The sequence below is a fragment of the Amblyomma maculatum genome, chromosome 1, assembly GCF_055883805.1.
Source record: "Amblyomma maculatum isolate TAMU_Amacu chromosome 1, ASM5588380v1, whole genome shotgun sequence".
In the NCBI taxonomy this organism is placed as follows: Eukaryota; Metazoa; Arthropoda; class Arachnida; order Ixodida; family Ixodidae; genus Amblyomma; species Amblyomma maculatum.
Genome location: NC_139344.1, coordinates 269,407,419 through 269,431,501, shown reverse-complemented (window position 1 = coordinate 269,431,501; position 24,083 = coordinate 269,407,419). Strand labels below are relative to the sequence as shown.

At 44.9% G+C, this 24,083-nt stretch overlaps 1 protein-coding gene across 2 annotated transcripts in view; it reads left to right on the top strand.

Annotated features, from left to right (window-relative positions):
• The window catches only part of mino (glycerol-3-phosphate acyltransferase mino), a 103,908-nt gene that overhangs the window by 3,802 nt on the left and 76,023 nt on the right, over nucleotides 1-24,083 (top strand). The window contains exon 1 of one of the 2 annotated variants that reach the window (XM_084591231.1): nucleotides 2,953-2,999. The exons of the other annotated variant lie outside the window; for it this stretch is intronic. Within the exon in view, the coding sequence (XP_084447357.1) occupies nucleotides 2,968-2,999 (32 nt within the window). The 5' untranslated portion in view covers nucleotides 2,953-2,967. Of the gene's footprint in view, nucleotides 1-2,952; nucleotides 3,000-24,083 lie in introns of those variants that run through there. 2 annotated transcript variants of the gene reach the window in all.

The window sequence follows — 24,083 nt, the reverse complement described above, 5'->3', positions numbered from 1 at the left end:
ACGCTGCAATACGCACATAACAAACTTCCATGGTCCTGACTGTGGCCACTAGACAGTCAATTGTATTGTTACTTCTTTGCTATTTGTTCTATCGCAGTGCTTTCAAGAGGGGCGTTTTTGGTGACCTGTCTGTTTTTGTCTTATGTAAGGAGTTCTAGCACCACAAAGTCTGAGATCTTTGCAGGCCTTTACTACCAAATGGCTTAAGGCAACCTGATCAAGTGTTATAACTTTCTGGAAGCTGCACGATTTTAGCAGATTTTAGCCGTAGCTCCTGTCTTGTCTGCCTGCTAATAATTAATAGCAGGCAGACAAGACACGAGCTTCTCGCAGCTGTGCTGATGATCTTGGATGAGGTGAAAGAAACATATGAACCCTAAAATCAATATGCATTGAACTTGCAGGTATATAAAAATAATATGCGGAGTCAAGCAGAACTTATTTGAGACACTCCTCATTACCCGCCACACGTATATGTGTTTTCAGGGCTGATGCTTACCAATTATCCAGTAATTAAATTGTTTCACAGCCTGTTTAATAATGTGCTGAATGGAATACCTCATTTTAGTGTCTTAGCACAAAGAGCCGCAACTACCGATTTTTTTTTTTTTTTCATAATTTGTCTGAAGCCTTCGGGGTCGTGCAGCAGTAAGGCTTTTGTGACATGCTTGCTTCTGTTTTGAAGCAGCAGAAAATTTGCTCTGACTGCTTCCTGTGTGCTGTTGGTATTCTCCTGCAAAACATAGAAAAGCTAAATAATGCCCACTGTGCTGGCAATGGAGGAGTGTGTGGCAGTCTCTGTAAGTGTATTGTCTGCATAGGCGTGCGCTGTGGTGAAACTTACTCTCCCTAATGCAGAACCCTGTGCATGCCTGTGGTAGTCTGGGTGAGTCGTGACATGTCATTGTCGGGAGGTGTAGCCATGGGTGAGCTAGGGTCATCCCGGCTGTCTGGGGCGGGAAGCTGGTCTTGAAATGAACAGCACTAGTAAAGAAGGCATCTCAAAGTGTGTCGAATTACCCTGAATGCATAGGCGTGTGCCCCCCTAATCCTCTCGGGGGGCACCATGTCTGCCCCATACCTTTGTTTTGCCGAACCTGTGCTGTCAGTTATGGCCATGCAGGATTTTTTTTTTTATGATACTGCCGGCTGAGGACCCGTGATGTTGCATTACAAGAACTGCTCACTTGCCACCTTTACCTGCGGAAAGCCAATCGAGGACTCGAGGAACCGTTTTGAGAGCACGTCATCGCATACTTTTCAATTCTGTGTCCATGGCGAAGCTTGTTTTAATTTTAAGCGCTCACTATCTTTTTATGTTTCAATTACATCACGTCAAAATGTATGTTGATAACAAATCCTCATCTCTGCACAGCGTTTTGGCCATAGAGACTTTTGTGAAGTTAGGGGGGGGGGCATTGCGGTGAAGGTTCGATCCCCCTAATGCAGAACCCTGCGCAGCGCCTATGCCTGAATGTGTGGCTGAACTGAAGAGCCGGGAAAGGACTAACTGTGGAATGAGGGAAGCAAACAGCTCAGCAAACGCCACAGCCAGCAAAACAAGCAAGCTAAGCAACTGCTAAATAGAGAAAAACCAAGGCTAAGTGGTAGTATGCCTAGTTCACATGCGGCCTAACTATACTGAATCATGAGTCATTTTTCTAGATATTTGTGTTGTATCTTTAGTTGCACATAACAGTCATTAACGTGGGCAACTTTTGGCCATTACCATGCTTGAAAAACCATGAAAGATGGCATATTGTTCAAATCATAATATCCGCATGGGGCTGACGCTCTTGAAAGCTGCAGTTAAAAGTGCTTCTAAACAAAATTATTGTCAAACTCATTAGGTCATCTTTAGAAAGCATTGATTTCTAATCAAGTGCTTGTTACTTCAATATTTTTTGGTTTGCACTCTACCTGTGTAAAAAATGCTTAACAGTGAAATCAGCTTGCAATCACAGAAGAAAAAAAAAAAAAATGCTGTTAGATTTTGACAAACAGTTGCAGAAAAGTGAAAATCTGTTGACTAAAATGTGTCAGGAGATTGTAGTTGAATTGAAAAGACCTTGCCTTACATTGGTAAAATAATACATATTACTCTTTAAAGAAAAACTTTCACACTGAAAAAAAAATAGGACTGGATAAGGCAATGTTCTGCCTTGAAATTTAGGGGCTCTTTTTGTTTTCAGACAGTGCGACTACATATTCTGTGTACAAAATTTTTCTGTTTAGTCTTCTTTTTTTTTTTTTTGCTTACCTTTAAAAGCTCCTTGTTGAATTTTCGACATTTATGCTCTCTTCATCTGTGTTCTGGTGCAAAGGGGGTTTATTTTTAAAAGTGATGCTGTTTTTACATTGGCAATTAAAGCAGAGAAACATTGTCAACCTTCAAAATTACCATGATGGTGCCCATCAATGCGTTTGTATGCATGCATGCACGGGTAAGCTAATACAGCTCGAATTAGCATTGACTTGACATTCATGAAGGCACGTGCTCAGATAACCTTACTTTTCATTGAAAGATTATACCGTTTCGTCTGTGATTGCATTTGTTTCCTAGATGCCACTTTTGCTAGAATTAAGGTATCATCGCTGTCATTGATCACTATTATCGGCGGTGATGAGCATCTTTTTCAACTTTAGGAAGGTTGACTATTGGGGAAGGCACCAACCAATAGGCCTACAATGCATCTAGGTTGGGAAAGAGGGAAGTAGAGGAGGGCCAGGAACAGTGAAACTGGTTTAAGGGAAGCAGGAATAGTGGTGGTTCTTCACCTCTACTGGTTTGAAGCAGAAGGCCATGCATAGCATTCATATCGGCAAACCGAAGTCTTAAGTTCTTTGGTGGTGGAGGTGCGTAGCGCGAAGTGTTATTTTACTTTACCAGAAATGTTAAAAGCACCAAGATTGGGTTTGCGAAAAATGTAAAATGTTGTTTTACTGCTGCAGAGGTCAACATTTTTGATGTGGAAAGATGGAAAAAGAAGAGTGGAAAGGTATCGTTCCCAGCATAATTTTCACAAGTTCCTCGACCTCAAGAGTTCTGCCAATGTTAACGTTCTGAACCAAGAACGGAGCAGGGCGAGAGCATCAGAGACATAGCATCTTGTATTTTAATAGGTACTTCGAACCGAATGAAATCATATTTGATAAATTTCGTGCTGGTTGCATTCTCATGCTCCTGCCAGTGTTTAACTTCCGCATGTAAAATTGCATTCCTTATTCTTGCCGTGCTTTGCTGGTATTAGAAAACTCTCATGGTGTCACTTAGCAGCTGTTTTATCTGGTTATAGTGGCCATGCTCTTGTAAAAGCCCTCTCAATGTATATCTTTAAAGCAAAATTATGACAGTATTGTTTGAAAGTCCTGGCGAATCGCTTATACAGTGGTCATTCTGAGACTAGTTTGTGGCGCTACTGCAGCATAGCATGTTTTGTGGACATTTCATTTTATTACCTTAAAGGACTGGTGAGAGGTGTTGCATGAGGTGGGGGTGCAATTATTATGGTCGGCATTGCTAACACAACGAAAAATGACTGTAAAGATTATCAGTGAAGTTCGACAAGCACATGATGGCTTCTGTGTCTTTGGGCAGATTGATCCAGTCTGCGGCGGTGTGGGGAAAAAGTGAAGCAGCAAAAGTAGCAGTATAGGCATGTGGTCGAGAAACTCTGAAAGGATGACGAGTGCGATGGAGTATGCAGAGCGGTGGAACAACAGGGGGCACGCAGCTAAGTGAACTGAGGAAAAATTTGTGACATAAGTGAAATGCTAGTGATGCGGCAATGAATTGAGAGGTGTGACAAATCGAATTTATCTCTCAACCCTGACTCACTGATGTCATAAAAGTAAATGAATGTGTCTTGCCGCTATTTTGAACTAATTCAAGTGGGTTGATAAGGTAAGCATGATGTGAGATCGAAATGAGTGGTGCATATTCCAATTTCAATCTGACAAGAGATTTGTATGCTAATAATTCTGCATGCAGAGATGATATCGCAAAAATCCAAGTGTTCTATATACAGATGAGATAGTAATAGTATTAGGGATGCGAGAAGCCCTAAATACTTTCATGATAGACAAGATTATATAGGAACGTTAGTAGAATAGTTGCTTGTTGGGCTAGTTTAGTTGGTCCATGGTACCTTGTGTAGCAGTGCAAGCAGAGTACAGAATTAACGATGACAAAGACACGGGGAAAAGAGTGGTGACTTGCATCTGTTTATTTTGCTGAAGATGCCATTCTTAAGTACGAGATGACACTTCCTTTCATATTTCAGCATGGCATCTTTAGCAAAATTTACAGTTGGAAATCAGTGCTCTTTTCTTTGTGTCTTTGTCGTCTTCCTTTTCATACTTTGTTCACGCTGTTAATAATAATAATAATAATAATAATAATAATAATAATAATAATAATAATAATAATAATAATAATAATAATAATAATAATAATAATAATAATTGGTTTACAGGAAGGGAAAGGCGCAGTATCTGTCACACTTGTGTCTGTGGACACCTGAACCGCACCGTAAGGGAAGGGAAGAAGGTGGGAGTTAAAGTGGAAAGAGAGAAAGAGGAGCCATAGTGGAGGGCTATGGAGTAATTTCGACCACCTGGGGATCTTTAACGTGCTCTGACATCGCACAGCACACGGACGCCTCTTCCAGCCGCCGAGGTCTGGTTCGAACCCGGGTATTCCGGACAGTAGTCGGGTGTCTTACCCGACTTACAGTAGTCGGGTGTCTTACCACCCCGGCGGGGCGTTCACGCTGCTACACAAGGGCAAATCAAGCCAGTAATGGCAGCGGTGAAAGGACAAGTGTTTATTTATGAGAGTCAAGTTTCATTAACCAATTGGCACACAATTCTGAATGTGTTTACGATCGTCTTAAGAGAATTTTGGTCAATAATGTTTGGTCGGTTTCGGTCGATGATGTAGATCACGGCTTATGGAAACTGTCTTGAAAATTAAATAGGGCAATTTTGGTTGATTAGTTTCAAGTTTATTTTTGAATAATAACCAATTTTCTCTGGTTGTATAGAAATGAAAACTTGATGCAAATACTGGAAAAAATGCATTAAGCTCATTATTAATCATTGTCAGTACAACCAGTTACACTTCGATTTCACTTGACCCTCTTAATTTGCAAAGAAAGTGGAGCGGACTAATATTAACACAACTGTGTTCAAATTTTGCAGTTCTCCGTATATTATATTATTATATAATATTATATTATATATAATAACAGAGCAGCTTATAATGAAATACAAAATTGATTATAATGAAAGAATAACCATTCCCATTGCTACCTCCTGTGGAGTCCATATATTTGGATCCTAGTTTTTACAAAAAATGTTTCCTGGCCATTTCACATTAAGTATGTCAGCGTAATGGTGCCCAGCACTTGCGTGTATTGTTTTGATGTGGCAAATTCAAGTCACCATGCATAACTTGCTCTCTCTAGCACAGCACAAAACATGCAGGAGACTCATTACCCTCGAGCAAGGGCTGCTTTTGCCTGGACAGTTCGTTACCACCAGCACATGATTTTATGCTAGCATTCCTTTCATTGAAAATTGGCTATGCAGCCCACCGGTCGATGCGAATAGCCTGATGTGCCATGCTGTTCCTTGGTGGAGTTACCAAGATCTTTCCTTTTTCCCTGTTTTCCAACGTTCTTACTGTAAATTGCCCACTGTGAATGGGCTCGACTTCTTTAGTACTCTGAGTTATTTAATTGCACAGCATGATCAGGGGGTGGAAAATTCACATATATACATACAATTGTCCTGCTGGGCCAGATGTTAGTGCCAATTTCTCCTGTAGTGGCCAAAGGAAAGCCAACTGTGGCATTGTATATTGTTTGAACAGTAACAGGACCGTGTTTTTGAACCACCGTTCCTCGAAAAGAGGCAACTTCGCTACCCAGTGCATAAAACAATTTGGCCACTGGTGCAGCCATTCGAGTAGTGTGCATTCGCTGGAATGAATTCTTTTTGGAGCATCAGTTCTCCATTCACCAGGGAGGGTGAAGTAGTTTAAACCAAAACTAATTGGAGCTCCTGTCCTGGCATTATTGCATCACTGTGGACTAGTTTGCTTCACAGTATTGACGTCTTATTAGATTCATTGGGCCAAGTGGCAGAAAACAAAGCCACAGCGCTGTTTCCATCTTTCCCCCTGTCATGCAGTGCACAGGCAGAGACACTTCAAGTTTTTCTAAGCCCCAACAATTTTTATTATGCAGTAAGGTTCTGTGGCCCATGTGCTCATCCAAAACATCATGCATCAAAGAAGCCATCCAAAACACACTTGCAATGGCCTGTATTGGCTTTAACACCAAGAAAATGGAGCTGAATATTCTTCTACTGCATTTTCTGGAAGAAACTAGTTTGACAGGGCTGATGGAAAGGTGGGCCGGCAGTAAGGTTACCCCGGCCTGCTACTCCACATTGGAGTGGGAGCGCTGCCTCATAATCATGGCATACCAACTAGCCCAATTATCCGCTTTACTGTCGCGCCTCGAAACTTGAGGTTGTATCTAAAAAAGTGTGGAAACTTGAGATTAGACTGCACTCACTCCCCCTTCACAGTCCCTCTCCTAACACCTCCAGATATGCAAACAAGCTTAAAGGAGCAGGCAGATATTCTTGGGAGCCATTTCTTCAAAGTTCCACTTTTCACATTGCAAAGAATCATTTTTAAAATACAAAAGCACAGCCGAAGAAAAGAGACTTAGAACTAGTGGCAGCAGCAGCGAACCATTTTAATAGTTTAATTACAGCACATCTATCTAGTATAAGAAATCTGTAAAAATAAAGTACTATCTGCTGGCAGACAGACGGTACCAGGACCCAATGAAATACATAATGAAATGCTGTCCCACGTCTCTGAACCATCAATTCAAGCACTTTTAAAGTTTTTCAACAAAATATGGCTGTTAGGAAAAATACCTGAGGTGTGAAAAAAAAAAAAAACGAAAAAAAAAAAAACACGATCATTGTGCCGTTCCTGAAACCTGGGAATTAGGCCACCAATCTTTCCCAGCTGTCTTGCTTAATTTTTAAATACTATTTAAAGATTGCATGAAGTTAGAACATTGTAAACAGAGAGATAAATGGCAGTCCACTTGTAATAATGCAATAAATAACAAAGCTCACTTGATAAATCCTGTGTTGGGGGAATGGAAATGAAATACCAGGAACGTTTTAAGGGAGTGCATATGTCTCCTTCGTATAGGACACACGTAAACACAACTTCCTACTCACAAAACAAGACAAACCCCTGTGCGATGAAATGAACGGCGGTGCAACACGAACACAAACAAGAGAGACACCACATGCGCCGTATGCAATGTATGCATTGATGACCTCACTGTAAACAATGTCTTATACTCGTGTAAAACACTTGAAACACTAAGGACAAATCATTTCACAAAGTTCTACAACGAACACATTCCTTTTCACCCGTGATTGGTTTTAGGTGAAAATGCCCTTGTCAACTTATCCTGCATTATTATTTTTTCAAAAGAAGCTAGGCTTCCAAAGCACCGTCGAGCGGCGCTGCTGCTCCTGACAGGGAGCGCCATCTCTGACAGAAAAATAGAAACTGGGGATACTCGCGGCGGCACCAGCTAGGCATCCCGTGCAAGTTTTCTCCTTTCGCTCGCTCGCTTCCGCGCACGTGCATTGGGCAACCTGACGCGTATTTTCATGAAGGATACTTAGTTATATGCGGGAAACTTTTTATTCACGTCTGTACTGTAGAGCAGACAACAGACGGGGATGAGTAAATATTGATTGTGAATGCGTCCCACGTTAGCAAAAACGTAGGAAGTGTATCTCGAGGTAAGTCCGCTATGTAATTATATTGTCGCATATGTTTAAAAACTGTAAAGTATCATCAGTACTGTGAAATAAAGTGGCCCGATCGTTGACCATCGTTTTGGCCTGTAGCATTTGATCTATGTACGGATTTGTTTTTTGTTTTTACGGCGTTACCAAAGGGGAAATCTTGCAGTAGAATAATGAGTATATAGTCCGAAGGAGGTGTTTCTTCAAAGACAAGAACGCTGGCATTCTCATAAGCGCATGAGTGCTCCGTGCGCTGCACGCGACATAACCGGCTCACTGGCTCGGAAGGCAGGTGAAATCCAAGCATGTACTACATAGTGTTTTATTTCGATTCTTATTAAATGGTCGTGCTTCATTTATGATATTTGGTTTGCATTCACGAACCCTGTGACGCGAATGGGGTGCTCCGTGCGAGTAGGGTCAGTCGAGTCATAGCTTGAATCACTTTTTACTGCACTTCCGACATATCTTTGTTAATAATAATAATAATAATAATAATAATAATAATAATAATAATAATAATAATAATAATAATTTGCGAAAATCTGTAAAAGCGTCTCAGCGAGGCATGTTTTCCAACGCCGCCCCCACCCCCGAAAAAAAAAAAAAGGCCTCGTTCCTAGAAATATTCTTGGTCAATCTAAAAATGAAAAGGCAGCTGTGGACACTTAGGGTATGGTGGCTAGAAGGGGGCACTTTCGCACATCAGTCTCGATCGCGGACGTCGCTTCTGTTGATCTGGTTGCTTTCAGAGCACTCACAAAGCAGGGAGAGAGCACAGAAAATCGGCAAAACTAGACACGCGGGGAGCGAAGGGCAGGATAATCTTCCATCCTCCTCACATGCATGGTGTTAAACCACTGTACTTTTTTGACGCCTCTCCGAGCCGTCTTTGTCAACTGTCAACATTTCTGAGTTTACGAAGAAAGGGGAAATTGGCACTTTTCGTTTCCAAAAAGAACGCGAGACTTCTCAGAACGCTGTCATGCGGTTGGAAAACAGGTCTTGCGGACACGCTTCCAAAGGAATCTGCAAAGTTTCACACGTGAGCCTCGTCTTTTGGTGCTTCGCCTACTATTGTGGCTTCCCATTACACAATGCAACTTCGTACATCCGTTTCGCATCAGCGGAAACGTTTTTGTAGTATCGCCAAATCGCCAAGCGATCGCCGCGCGTACACATGAAGCTAGTGGAGCGTCTGCTCCGGCGAAGCCCCATCGTTTCACATTTCGCCACCACGCCAGAAATGCGGCGCTGCCGTCGCGCGGCGAAACTTGAGCTTGGGTTCCCTATAACAGTTACAATCGATGCATACACCAAACTGGTATTTAGCCTCGAGTTTGGCGCCTGATCAGTTGAGAGGTCGGTCGACGTATTGCCGTTTTGCACTTCTGTGAATAATATACGCGGTGCATATTAAAAAAAAAAAAACGCGATAGAAATCGGAATCGAGAAGCTCTTCCCACCGAGAGCGACCGCCATTTTGAAATGCTCGTGCGACGTCACAGAGGAGACGCGGCGGAGCGTCGTCTGCAATGCAGGTTGCAATATCAAAGAACACGTCTCTCTTTTTATTGCGAAAGCAATACTACTTTCACTTTTAAGCCTTTGCGGTGCGACGGCGGTGCACATGAAATGACCTTTCGCATGACCTCTGTGTGACGTCACGCCTCAAAGCTGGGCGACCAACTCGCGCCGTCCGTGAGAGACGGCGGTGCGCATGATCTCTCCGCCAGGAGCGCCACAGGTGTTATGACGTCACGCCTCAAAGCTGGGCGACGCACTCGCGCAGTCCGTGAGAGACGGCGGTGCGTATGAACGGCCGCTAGAGTCCCTAGAAGTGCCGTCCGAGCGGGGTTCCCTATAGAACCGGTTGGCCGCTTCTCGGATGAAAGCGCAGGGGGCGCTGCTCGCCTTCGGAGCGTGGTGTAGGTTGTGCCGTACTGCGCGTCTGCGCTCTGCACTAGTGCCATGGCAACGCTTGTGCACCACGTGCACTTCTTTGCGCTCGCGAGCCGGAATCCGCGGAAGTTATCATGTGTGTTGGTGCTCCTTTTTTATGGATGTGCGATCACGTCATGTCCACACAACGGGACAAGCGGGAAAGCACGTGTTTCGAACGCTACCGCCTTGTAGGAACTGACGTTAACACAAAAATATTTGCAAGTATGGCTCCCTTAGAGGCCTGATCAGAGCAATTTGATTTGAGTGATGATCTTTGGAAACACTAAAGATTATGCCTACTCCACGTTACCTCCATCCATCGCCATGAGCCGTCTTAAAGGACTTGCAACTCAACTCGTGCTCGCGGGTGCAAGAGCGGGTAGCGCTCGTTCGAGGTGAAATTCTCTGTCTTAGGACACCGAAAGACGCAGAGAAGAAGCAAGAATGGGAGCGCACCATCAAGCGCGGCGACAGAGTGCTCGACGAAGGTAGCGTCGTTTGTGAGCGACACTTCGAACCCTATATAGCTGTTTTATTGAGAAGACTGTGCTAATTGAGATTCCCCGGGATGTTACCTCACGAAGGATGTCGTCTAGACAGTGTTTCCTAACGTTCCAAAATACTTGCCGAAACCCCTGCCTCAAAACAGAAATGAGCGCAAGTTATTGTGCGAGCAAAAGCAGTCAGCAGGGAGACCTGCAGAGAAACAGAAGCGCATTGATCCCAAAGTACCAGTGAGCCGATTTGAAGAATACAGTGACGATGGATCGTACGTGTGACGCGAGTCTGCTCCAGGAATGCAGAAAGCTGCAGTCACCACCACCGCGTGGACAAATGTCGATTTTTCTGATCATGAGCAAGAAACATTCGCACATGCCACTCAAGCGAGGACGGATCTCCGGAAGCAATCTACGTAAGCCGGCGAGTTCTGCTCCATCGCAGTTATACATATGAAGCTACCGTGAATGCTGCAGTGTACATTCGAGCAAAGAAAGTGAAGGAGATAGCAGCTGTCAAGTAAACAGAAGAGATAATTAATCTTCTTCGGGACATTGCGAAACTCAGTTTATGTCCTGGCTGCGGATTGAAGCCCATGCATGACAAATACCTTTCCCTCCTCCAATGGGTGTTACTTTGCGACGAACTGTACCATTCTTTCTGATGCATAACGCATGCATAGCGTGCAAATACTTGCGAAAGTTAACTCAGAACACCCTGTCAAGGAGAAAAGGATCAAGTTTGGCGGGTGTAAAGAAGAAAAAGACTTCCAAGTGTCGAGCAGGTTGTCGTATGAAAGACGTACAATTGGTGACAAAGTTGGTAAAAGGTCTATGAAATATTGAAAAATGAAAATGAACACCTTTCAAGGACAGAGTTTGATAGAAGGGTTAGTGGCCTTCCTATCAAGCAGCAGCTGGCTGTTAAAACATGTTTTGAGGCTGCAAAACGCAATTCAAGGAAAGGGGTGGCATATTCGAGTGGCTACTCGGCTTCCTAAGCACCAAAGAATGCACATCAGCAGTTTTCCTGAAGCGCGATGCGATTTGCAGGGCAAGGGTTTCCAAGGGTTTCCCTCCAGTTGAACCTGGAAATAAACTTAATATTGTATTATTGTATTGTATCTTGCGTGCTTTAATTGTGCATGCATCTGAAAAGTTCCAGTTCTACTTACGTGTTATAACTTAACAAGAAGTTAAGATGAAATTATATCGTGAACGAAAACGCCGGCGACAGCGTTCTGTTTCTCGCACATATGGTCCTCCGAGCCTAGAATGTGCGTCTAATATAGTCCTTTATGCAAGCGCAATTGTTTATACAAAATCTTCAGAAGACGTTATTACAATACGGCACCGCGGTAGTATTCAGGGAGGATAATAGGGTATAAAAAGCAGCTTCGTTTCTCCATCGGCTCCGGGGCATGCGCGCAAACCTTCGGTCACGACAAAAAAAAAAAAAAAATCGTTTCCGTGATTATGCCAATAACTGGGGCGCGAATTCAATACTACGACTAAACTGAAAAAAAAAAAAAAACAACTAAAGAGCGGCATCGCACGTACAAGGCACCAGGCAGTGCGCAGCGAATGCATTTCGAAGCGCACGGGTAAAGCACGGGCGCGCGCGTCGTCTGCTCCGTCAGCAGTGGCGTACTCCGGCACTCCGGTTCACAGCAGCGCCACCGCGGCGATCATTCAGCGGCAGCCCCCGCCGCTGCCGGCGGACTAGAGACTAGCAATATTTCTAGGGACCCTAATACCGCTGTCACACGGGCATTTCGAAGGCCCTCGAACCGACTTCTTATCGACTCGAAGGCTTTCGAAAGCTGCCACATGGGCGTTTTCCAATGGCCATTGAGTCGAAAGTCTATCGAGTCAATGGAACAGCTCAGAACTCTATCGAGATCTCTAAAGCCGGACCCGCGAACGTCGCGCAAGGTTGCTAGCGTTGACCCAAGGAGCGTCACGCACACACGTGCACAGCGCTTTTACGATACAAAAACGTGAACAAGCGTTATTATTTTATATCTTTAATTTATGCGGTAAAATATTATACCCGTAATAATTTTAAAATAGTATCGCTGTTTTTTTAGGCGTATTATTTATGTACTCTTCTTTACTACTGTAGCATGCGTCTTGGCATGCGCCGCCGAGAAAAACAAACACAATAAAAAGCACACTCGTATGCTCGTATGAACGCCAACGCGTTAAAAAAAAAAAAGTTGTCCTTGAATAACAACTAAACACCTGCAGTTACTAAAAAAAAGGTAACAGTTATAGTTTATTTTGCATTTATAGAGAGATTTTAGTTCTTTAAGCAAAACTGAAAGCAACGATAGTGGTGCCATAAATGTTTGGCGCCAAACACCAGAACTATTTCAATAGCCTTCGAATTTTGCCGTGTAGCAGCGGCACAACTCCATCGAGTTCGATCGGGACTGAAAATCTCGAAGGCTATCGACTCAATCGCCTTTGAAAATGACCGTGTGACTGCGTAATACCGCTGTCACACTGGCATTTCGAAGGCCCTCGAACCGACTTCCTATCGACTCGAAGGCTTTCGAAAGCTGCCACATGGGCGTTTTCCAATGGCCATTGAGTCGAAAGTCTATCGAGTCAATGGAACAGCTCAGAACTCTATCGAGATCTCTAAAGCCGGACCCGCGAACGTCGCGCAAGGTTGCTAGCGTTGACCCAAGGAGCGTCACGCACACACGTGCACAGCGCTTTTACGATACAAAAACGGGAACAAGCGCTATTATTTTATATCTTTAATTTACGTGGTAAAATATTGATACCCGTAATAATTTTAAAATGGCATCGCTCCTTTTTTAGGCGTATTATTTATGAACTCTCTACTACTGTAGCATGCGCCGCCGAGAAAAACACAGTGAAAAGTACAGTCGTATGAACTATAGTATGAACGCCAATGCGTTAAAAAAAAATTGTCCTTGAATAACAACTAAACACCTGCAGTTACTAAAAAAAAGGTAACAGTTATATTTTATTTTGAATTTATAGAGAGATTTTAGTTCTTTAAACAAAACCGAAAGCAACGATAGTGGCGCCATAAAAGTTTGGCGCCAAACACCAGAACTATTTCAATAGCCTTCGAGTTTTGCCGTGTAGCAGCGGCACAACTCCTTCGAGTTCGATCGCGATTGAAAATCTCGAAGGCTATCAACTCAATCGCTTTTGAAAATGACCGTGGGACTCCTGCTCTCTCCGCCAGGAGCGCCACAGGTGTTATGACCCAACTCGCCCCGTCGGCTCGCGAGGCGGTAGTCTAGCGGTAGCTACCAGCCGCGGCCTAACTCCCGCTCCCTCCGTGAGGGAGCGCTACAGCCGCATTGACGTCATCCCTGAGACTGTTGTTAGGTCGTTTAGAACGACGCTTGGGGCGCCGGTTCGGGTACGCTCTTACACACCGAGAGTTAAGCCCAACGTTGATCTACGGCCGGGCGGAGCTGCATTTGTGCCACAAGCTCCTAAAGCTAAGAAGAATTATGGGGCTGCAACCGCAGCTACCGCCGGGGGTGCAACGTTGGATACTATAGGAGGTGGCCAAGCGGCAGGTTGAAGTAGAACCGATAGAGGGCATAGGAAGGGATTGGCGCGCAATGGGAAAGTTCAGTTCAGTCGTTCAGTCGTGTCCGACTCTTCGTGACCCTATGGACCATGTCACGCCACGCTTTCCGGTTTCTCACTATTTTCCTAACATCACATAACTTCATCTGCAGTGCCTCGAGGATGCCATCTAACCATCGCGTTCGCTGCCTACCTCCGGCGACCCTCAACCTTCCCCAACATCAAATTTTTCTCCAGCGACTCCTCTCTTCTCATCAGATGACCAAAGTAGCTGAGTTTTAACTTTAGAATTTGACCCTCCAATGAGCAGTCAGGGTTTATGGTCGACAATATCGACTGATTTGATCTTCTGGCAGTCCAAGGAACTCTCAAGAGTCTTCGCCAGCACCATAATTCAAACGCGTCAATTCTTCGGCGGTCAGCCTTTTTCCACAGTCCAACTCTCGCATCCATACATCACAACTGGAAAGACCATAGCACGAGTTATACGGATCTTGGTTGGCGGACTAATGTCTGCTCTTTACTAGGCGGTCAAGGTTAATCATTGCTCTTTCCCAGAAGCAGGCGTCTCCTAATTTCATGGCTGCAGTCTCCTTCCGAGGTAATCTTGGAGCCCGAACAGAAAATCTGTCACAGCTTCCACTTCTTGTCCATTGATGCTCCAGCACTTGATAGGGCAAGACGCCATGATCTTTGTCTTTTTAATGTTCAGTTTAAGCCCAAACTTCTCACTCTCTTCTTGTATGCGCATCAGAAGTCTCTTTAGTTCCACTTCACTTTTTGCCATTAAAGTGGTATCATCCGCATATCTAAGGTTGTTGATACGTTTTCCAAGACTCGTCCAGACCGGCCTTCCTCATGATGCACTCTGCATATAGGTTAAATAGGCAGGGCGAGAGTATGCAGCCTTGCCTCACTCCTTTCTCGGTCGGAAACCAATCAGTAAGACCATGCCTAGTTCTGACTGTGGCCTCTTGTCCTTCATACAGGTTCCTGAGGAGACAGATGAGGTGAATTGGAACTCCCATCTCTTGGAGAGCTTGCCACAATCTGCTGTGATCTACGCAGTCAAACGCTTTCGCATAATCAATAAAGCAGAAGTAGATCGGTTTCTGGAACTCTCTTGCTTTTTCCATGATCTAGTGGTTAGAGCGCCCGTCTTGGCTGCGGGAGGTGGTTAGTTCGAAACCCACCGCCGGACACCCACCGGTAAAAATGGGTACAAGCGTCCCCCGGCCTGGCGCTCGGCTTTTCCAGGGGTGTGCGTTTGGGAGAAGCTCCGTAATCCCGCTGCGCGCCCCTCCTCTGCAGGGGGCCCAAACCCAGTTAGTTGTTGGCTAAAATGAGCCAACAAGAAGGAAATTAAGCAACCAGAAGCAACCAACAGCAGCATCCGTGCTTTCGCATTACCGCAATGTAAATTCTGCATTGCTCTGTAATTTTTTCGTTTTTTTTGACGATTGACACAATGGTCGACCCTCATGCAGAAGTGCTTGATATTGATGTTACTGCACGAAAGCAATGTAGAGTAAGGCATGTTTTCTTCAGCATAAGGCACGCTCACAGTTAGTGAGCTGCATGGTTATGTTCCTTGGCTTATCGACGCGCTGATCTGTCGCATTACATCGCTAACGACGCCAGCACGACCAACGGTCGCCTATCACCGTAGTGTGAGGTTTTCGGCCCGACGGAACTGATCGGCGGACGGTCACCCGATATGTTTTAGTCAGATCGGAGGCCAAGCGAAAACTTTACACGTACCCGATGAGTGAACGGCTTCAACGGCTGCGCTTGTCTATAGCTTAACTGAGTTGGAAAAAGTAAAACAAGCGGCCACACTTTATATGTTCCCCCTTCTCATCAGCAATGACCTTGGCCAGAAATGTTAGCGCCGAACTGCCGGCATGTTCCACGACGAGTAGGCCTAGCGCGAGTACGCGGGGTTTGGTTCTGGAGTTTCGGCGTTTAATGAGCGCGCACTCACAAGCTTTAGCGGTTGCATGTGGCCATCGAGTGTAGTTCTGGCAGTAGTGACTCCAAATTGACGACTTCTTACATCACAAAGCGCGTGCACATTGAGCGGGAAGCGTCGATGTGACCCTGCCTGGCGACCGCAGCCGGCAGCTGTCGGTGCCGCTTGTGTGTAAACAAGCAAGCTGGGGACGCAGTCGTAATCCGCGAATAGGCGCATTCCCGCGGGAGTTTAGGGCTCAAAAACTAGATACTAAATGGTGTATGTTTACTGTGTTTACGTCGAACTACTGACGAGAGATATTTGGCTCGGCAGTCGGTCGCGGTAGCGCGCGCGGCTGCGGGGAGGCGAGACGGAGACGGCGGCGGATGGGATGCTCTTATTCGGTGCGGGCAGTGAAGCGCATTCGAATTGCTCCGGTTTTGCGATCACGGGACTGAAACGGCGGTGGCGGCGCATGCTTTCGTGCGGTGGCCGTGGCCAGACTTAACATAGTGTTACAAAACAAAATTCTTTACCAGCCGAAAATAATTAAGTTTGACTAACACGCGCATAAACAGCAAGTCAAGGGGTACCGCTTCGTAGTTTTGTCTGCTGCTCTAATGTGGCAAGGTATGCTCTCGCGTCAGCGTATGCTTGTTTGGGATTTTCTTTATTTTGGTCCGCAAGAGCGACGGGCAATATATCAGCAATCAGCAAAACAACGCTAACCCCTTCTCCCTTTCGCCGCGCACACGGCGGAAGGAAACGTTGGACGCGCCCTTGTATATGCGGGAGCGTTTTGCTGCCAAACAAGCTAACTCATAACGTGAGAATAATATATGCTTCTCATGAGGCCATCGATTTCGGCCTCCTCGACAATCACTAGACGAAGCCCAAAAAAACTCCGAGGACCACAAAGGTCGCATATTATAGTGAAGGCTGGTCAAAGAAAAATAATATGCGAGTAAAATATTTTTGCTGAAGAAAAAAAAAAAAGCTCTCAGTGACCATGCACCGTCCACGGCGTGCATGCAAGAGCGCGAATAGCAGACGACATGGGGATAAGATCTCGTTGTGACACCCTATTATGGATAACCCTATTTCTATTAACGTTGGTTGTGACAGCAGCGGCTAATGGTTGCCAGACCAGAAAGCTGCTTTCAGTATTAATAATAAAAATTCATTTTAAAACTGTCTACTGCACAGAATGAGTTCAAATTGCGAGTATTTATAATTTAACGTGTGTGGAGTGAAACCCAATAATCAGTTTATGCTCAAATTTTAGCTGTCATGACCCCTTTAAACCCAACACACGAGCCAGCTCAATATAAAGGCTGTATAACTTTGTAGGCAGCACAAAATAGTTTACTAGTGGCATTACCGTGTCCATTCGTGGTTTACATTGTGTTATTGCTTGCTTGGTCATTCATTAATTGCGATTTTATTTTCTCCCGTACACTTCTCTGCATTTCTGAAAGTCAAAAATATCTTTGCTTCCTTTTCATTGTTTCTGGCCGCATAGATGTTGGCAGCTTTTGCGTCTAATTTTTGATGCCTCAATTGTTCCGATGGGTCGTGTGCAGTTTCAGTTCTGCTCAGCACTCAAAAAGATATGTGTGGTTCGACGGTTTTATGCGAAGTTCATAGTGCGCTTATACACGCCCAACCGTCGCGATGCAACGGAACATTGTTTTATAAGCGTCGCACGGTAAACACGGTAGTGTACGGTACACATGCTAGCGCACGGCAGACGCGGCGGTTGCGCTGGTTGTAACTGCTCTGCGTTCTCCGCCTGACAGCCTCGATCGTCGTTTACTCACGGTGTTACGGTCACGGCGCGAAGCAATGTGGTGGCGTCAGTTCAACTTCCATGCGTGCACAGAGCCTCTGTCAAGAAAACATTTCGAAACTGTAATTTCATTAGCGTAATTGTAAATGAGCACTGAATATTGGGCACTGTATGATATATTCTGAAGTTTCACATATACGTTTTCACGATTTGCTAGTTCCCCTAACCCATTTTAATAATGTTTTCGGATGGTTAAGTATCTTTAAAGGCTTTACGAGATAAGGAAGTGCAAACATGTTTGCTTTGTAAAATGAAATAAAAATAAAAGTACTTTCGCCGGTGTTTTCAACTCTGCTTATTTTTGCATGGGTTTCTTTTGCGCTACATCACTACTGCACTTCAATTTGTCGCCAACTTCAGAATGTGCGGAGTCCAAAGACCTGGCTGGTGCAGTAGCGGCGATAGGCCGAAGAGTGAGTGAACCGTTCATCGATGACTAAGGATCCTGATCATCATCTAACGCTAGTGAAACATCTGGGCAGCTGTGGAAAATTACCCCAGCATTAGGCTGTGCTTAGCTCAGACATTGCAAACATGGTTTGTGGCTTGTTATCGTACTTTTAGCTTTTACCGGTTGAACAGATCACTTTGGAATGAGCAGAAAAGGGTTCAGAAGGCATCCGTAGGAAGGAAAAATAGATGTGAGAGAGGGATAGTGGAAGATGCCTGACCGGTACCGGTCGGCAAGGCGCGGGCATAGTGTGCGGGACTGCGTTTTCGGCGACTGTCACAAGGCGCCGCTAGTGTCATGCTAGCGAAATGGAGGAGCCTTAAAGCGAAAGGGAATGTTGCGCCCCCTCTAGTTTTCCTACTGTCCTATCTCATCTCTGATGCCTCTTGCCGCATATGTGCGGCGCAGTGCAGTGGCCTGCCACATGCCTTGTTGGAAAAGTGATAGCTGATGCAGGTGTTACGGAGAGAACGCCGGCGCGCAGCTTGCCACTGCTAGGTGCAGCTCGTTTAAGTTGGCGTCGCGTTCTCCGTCTTTACTCAATTGGGTTGTCTCAAAAGTAGCCTGACTGGCTATTAGCAGAGTCCTTCAAAGCATTGAAGCAACTTCAGCTTGCTGGCGCCATCTGGTTTTATGAACGGCAACCATTTTGTCATCGAACTGACTTTCTTCTTTAGTCCTAGGAGAGGCAAAATCATTCCCCCCCCCCCCCCAAAAAAAAAACAACAACAAACAAACAAAAAACAAAAACAAAAGGCAACTTAATGCTTTTGAACGTTGCTGCAGGTGAGATGAGGCCAAGCGAACGCCGGATGCACCATTTTGACCGGTAAATCCCGCTTCGAAGCGCGCCGTCATGTTGCAATTTGTGATTTCAGCATACACAGGAGTCGCGAACGCTAAAATCTGGAAGTACCGTATGTAAATCGAGTTTACGTTAAGGTTCTATTTGAAATAGCGTTTCGCTAATGCGCTCTATAAATTCATGCCATCCCATATGTTTTGCGGTTACATTATACCGACCAGATTCCGCAGCGTCATATTTGGTAGTGTTGCAAAATAGGGCACCGTGCAGAAACCTAGGGGGCAGCACTCGCGCCGAACAGGTAGCGCCACGAGTGGGCGCCGGAGAATTTTAGTAGTGGCCGCCTGGGCACGGCGCGCTTGAAAGAGGTGGCGCGCTTGAAATGGAGGCAGTTTTGGCCAGCTGGATTGACGTAGCGAAGCATAAAAAATGCGGGAGCCATACGACACAAAACGGCGAAACAGGTACGAGCCCTGGCTGCTTGCCTGTTGGGCGTTTATTTCTAAGCTGGAAACACGAGAAACGGAAGAAGGCAGAAGAAGCGCGCGCAGTTGGAAAGGCTGAGCAAAAAATGAAGGGGAATGGGGGGGGGGGGGGGGGGGATACAAAAACACGGTAAGAATGTAGAAAAAAAAAAGCACTGCAGAATCTGCATTGGAGTAATGCGAAAGCACGGATGCTGCTGTTGGTTGCTTCTGGTAGCTTCTAGTTGCTTAATTCACTTCTTGTTTACCCATTTTAGTCTTTGGTACTTTCAAATTGCGCGCCAGTCCCTTCCGATGCCCTTTTTTTTTTTGGTTCGACTTCAGGTTGCGTGACGTCACATCCTTGATCTCACCTTAATTGACTGATTTAAATAACTATTTAGTATTTGATACATCTTGGGCCACCCTAATTGACTGACTTAATTTACTATTTTAGTATTTGATATATTCAAATGTGGCGCCAAGCCATATGCTAATGATATCATTTTCGCCTTTACTTTTACATTTTTTGCCTCTAATTAATTCCCTAATTATTAGCCTAATTATTTCTTTCGGACGCAGCATTACGCCACCCTCTATCGATTGACACCACTCATTAACCTCTACCACTTCTCAATTACAACTGCTGCGGACACGATTTTGCGGACACATTCTGCGGACGCAGTCGGCGAACAGAAATCTGCTACCATAGTGAAGTAATGCTTTCGCATTAAAAACATTTGTGGCGAACACCCCTCGTACAGTTCACACAAAGCTAGGGTGCCTCGATGCATTTCGCCTCCGCTATGCAAAGCCAGCCTCGAACGCTCCAATCAGGACTGGCTGAGAGAGAGGAAAGATGCGAAGGATGGAACGAGGAGAAGGTACGAATGAATGAAGCTGGAGCCGAAGAGGAGAAAAAAAAGCCTGAAGAAAAAAAAGAGAAAACAGCGCGAACAGAACGATTACCGGGGCTTGACAATGCCGCAGGCACTTATATTACGCAGAAGACTTTTGAAAAGCTTTAGCTGTCTTTCTGGTGAGGCGGTTTCCACTTTTCTTGACGATAAAGGAAAGGATGGCAGATTCACACTGATCGCCCTGTCCACGCGGTGCTCGCGCACGCAGTCGCTGATACAGCAACACAGCTATGAGAAGGGAAAACAAGCGATCTACGGTTTCTAATACACATGCATGTTTTCCTCTCTGTCAGGCATGTAGGGATTGTAGCTTGCCTACTTTTCTCTTTCGTTGAAAGAACGTCCTGCCTCAAATCCCGACTTAATTTTTTTGAACGATACTTATTGCCTCTTTAACCGTACTTCCAAGTCCTCTGCCGCAAAATTAAGTTAGGACAGGGGAATGTAACAGGTGGCAGACAGCCGCTCGACCACTTGTTTGGAGCAGGATGGCGTGTAACGAATGCGAGATCTGTTCAGAGCATCCACGAAGAAGTAAAAAAAAAAAAAAAAGCAACGTTTATCAATGTTAGTCTCTGTGAGCAGTATGGCATGAGAAACAATTCATCGTTCGAGGTTCAATATAGTAGACATGAAATTTCATTAACACGACTAAATGAATAATGTGTATGGAATGGCAGACAGGGGCATTATGAATCACATCAACCGAGGAGGGCGAAATGGACAGCTAGTACTTCGACGTCAGATAAGGTTTTTGCGCATTTTCGTTTGGTTTGCATTACAGAAGCAATGAAAACCGGGGGAGATCAGGGAAGATGTGTATCGACACCTGACGAAGGACCCCGTATAAGATTGGTGCTCATGCAAGCTATCGTAGACAGGGAAATACAGAGACCGCAGGACAACATAAATAAAAATTATGCAATGATCAACTGCATCCACAAGCGCGGCCCATGGGCGCGCACGGCGGTCTCAGTAGACGTGCATTCCATTTGTCGTGCGTGCCTTTTGGCACTCTGCAGATAGTGCAGATGCCTGTGAGTTGCCCAATATTTTTTTTGTTGAGTTGAGCAAGCCTGTTAACGCAGGTGAAGGTTGTGTGTCTTCTTTTGGACGCGGCAAATCCGGACATTATTGCCAGCTCACTGCTCGTTGGACGACAGCGATTCAAACTTAGCGTCGCTTCGCTTCGTAAAGCTTATTTGGGGACGTGAAATATATTTTATCAGGCCAATGAAAATGTGTGCAACCCAGCTACTGGAACTTATGGAAGGTATGCACTACTGGAAGGTAACTACTGGAAGGTATGCAAAGGATAAGGCAAGGTGGTCCTCTATCACCGCTGCTCCATACACTATATAATAAATATGGAACTGAGGATACAAGAAAGTAACCTAGGTTTTAACCTGTCATATAGATTAGGCGGAAAGGTGGTAGAGCAGCGCCTCCACGATGTAATGTATGCAGACAATATTGTGCTGCTAGCTGAGAGTCTGGAAGAATTGCAAACTCTAGTTATGTATTGCGGAGACGAAGGGGACGCTCTAGGCTTCAGTTTCAGCGCAGTTAAGTGGGGTCTGATGATTTTCAACCACTCAACTGATCAGGGTCTTAAAATCCAAAGAAATACCTAGAGTAGCAGAATATAAATATCTGGTGGTATGGGTAAACGAAGGATTGGCATACATTGGAAAGCATGAGCAATCACTTAAGGCCAAAGGGCGAAGGAATGCCGGGATAATGATGCATAAGGCATTATGGGGGTACAATAGGTATGAGGTTTTGAGGGGTATTTAGAAAGGAATTATGGTGCCCGGACTTACTTTCGGAAATGCGGTTTTGTGCCTAAAAGCAGAGGTACAGTCGACATTAAAAATAAACCAGAGCCGTCGGACGATTAGCACTGGGTGCCCATGGCAAAACCACAAACGGGGCGGTACAGGGGGATATGTATGGGCTGGGCATCTTTAGAAGCACGGGAAGCTCATAGTAAAATATTATATGAGGAACGTCTGAAGAAATTGGACAAGTACAGGTGGACAGCTAAAGGATTTAAATACCTGTACCTAAAAAGCGTTGACTCACAATGGAGGAAAAGAACTAGGAAACTAACCAGTAAGTATGCTGGTCACAAGGATGAAGAAATAAAGAGCGTTAAGCAACAGGTGAAAAACACAGAAGGTAAAAATTGGATAAATTCTATGGAAAAGAAACAGTGTGTGGAACCATACCGAAAGTGGAAAAGGCAGATCAGGAAGGAAGCTTTCTTTGCTAACTCAAGAGGCAGTGCCCTACTTTTTGAAGCTAGATCAGGGTGCCTTAGAACACGCAGCTACAAAAAGAAATTTAACAATGGAGATGATGCATGTGCTGTATGTGGAAACTCCAGTGAAACAATTGCCCATATTATACTCGAATGTAATGGTATCCACCCGGAAGTTGGTGCAGGCGCAATCACTGTTCCTGAAGCTCTGGGGTTTAGAGGTAACAGTGGCCGGGTGAATGAACCGGCGGTGGAAACTAGCAAAAAACGACTGGAAGATTGGTGGCTTAAAAGCAGAAAAGTAACATAATGTTAGTAATGTAGAAACAAAAATTCAATAAACAGAATGATGGTATAGTTAACTGATCTAAAACAATAAATAAGATATAGGGGAAAAAAAAAAAAAAAAAACGAGCATGATAGCAACTGCTACCACCCCGTTTCAACGGGGGCGCTCCTATATTCCATCCATCCATCCGAGTTACTTCTGCGTGGTGTCTGGTAGGTCTTGCGTATTATGTAGTCTCGTAATGCCCCACAATCCGCCGGCCAATCAATGATCGAGTCACTGGCCGGAGCCATGCTCGAGAATTACCGCCGACAATGTCGACAATGTCGGGTTTTCTGCTGAACGGTGCCTACTTTATTGCGATGAGGTCAAGCTCCTGTGGAACCGGTGCGGGCATATTACGCGATACTGTGAAAGCTCCATCTCACGGAAAATCTGGCGTCGCCGTTTGCCGTCGTCGTGTCCCAAAAAGCTTGATTGGTCGACATGTTCATGGCGTCACAGCTATGACATCCCGCGAGAATTTCAAATACCCCTTAACGCTCGTGCGAAATGTGACGTCACGCGTGAAAAGAAAGTTGGTTTCGCTCATTACTTATGCGAATTAAAGGCCGCCGCGTGTCATAACTGCTTACACTTTATAAGGTTGTTAATTTCGCCTAAAGTAAAACTAAGATTGCGGAACCTGCGTCCGTGTGGACGCTGCTTTGTAGTTTTCGAGTTCTCCGTTCAGAGCATAAATTGCGCGTCTTCGTTTGATTTGTCAATGCGGAAGCTCTTCACATATCGCTATCGCGTCATCCCCGTAAGGCGGAGCTTAAGTGGGCCCCTAATTTTTATTTGTCGCTCTCCACTTTAAGGGCTTGCTAATTTAAGTATGAATGAAATGATAAGTAAGGTTTGTAATAAGGGAGTAATTACTCATTGCATCCACCCAAGCGCAGCCACACGGCTAAAAAGGAAAGCTATACAGCTTTCTCAGAAACTTCGTAGTTAAAGAAAAATTCGTCCTGATCCGCGAATCGAACCCGGCTAAAGCTGTATAGCTTTCCTTTCTGAGAAAGCTGTATAGCTTTCCTTTGTAGCCGTGTGGCTGCGCTTGGGTGGATGCAATGAGTAATTACTCCCTTATTACAAATCTACTCCACCTTGGGGGATTCCCCTAAATATTTGACCAACACCATTCCCACTTCGAGTTATAGATC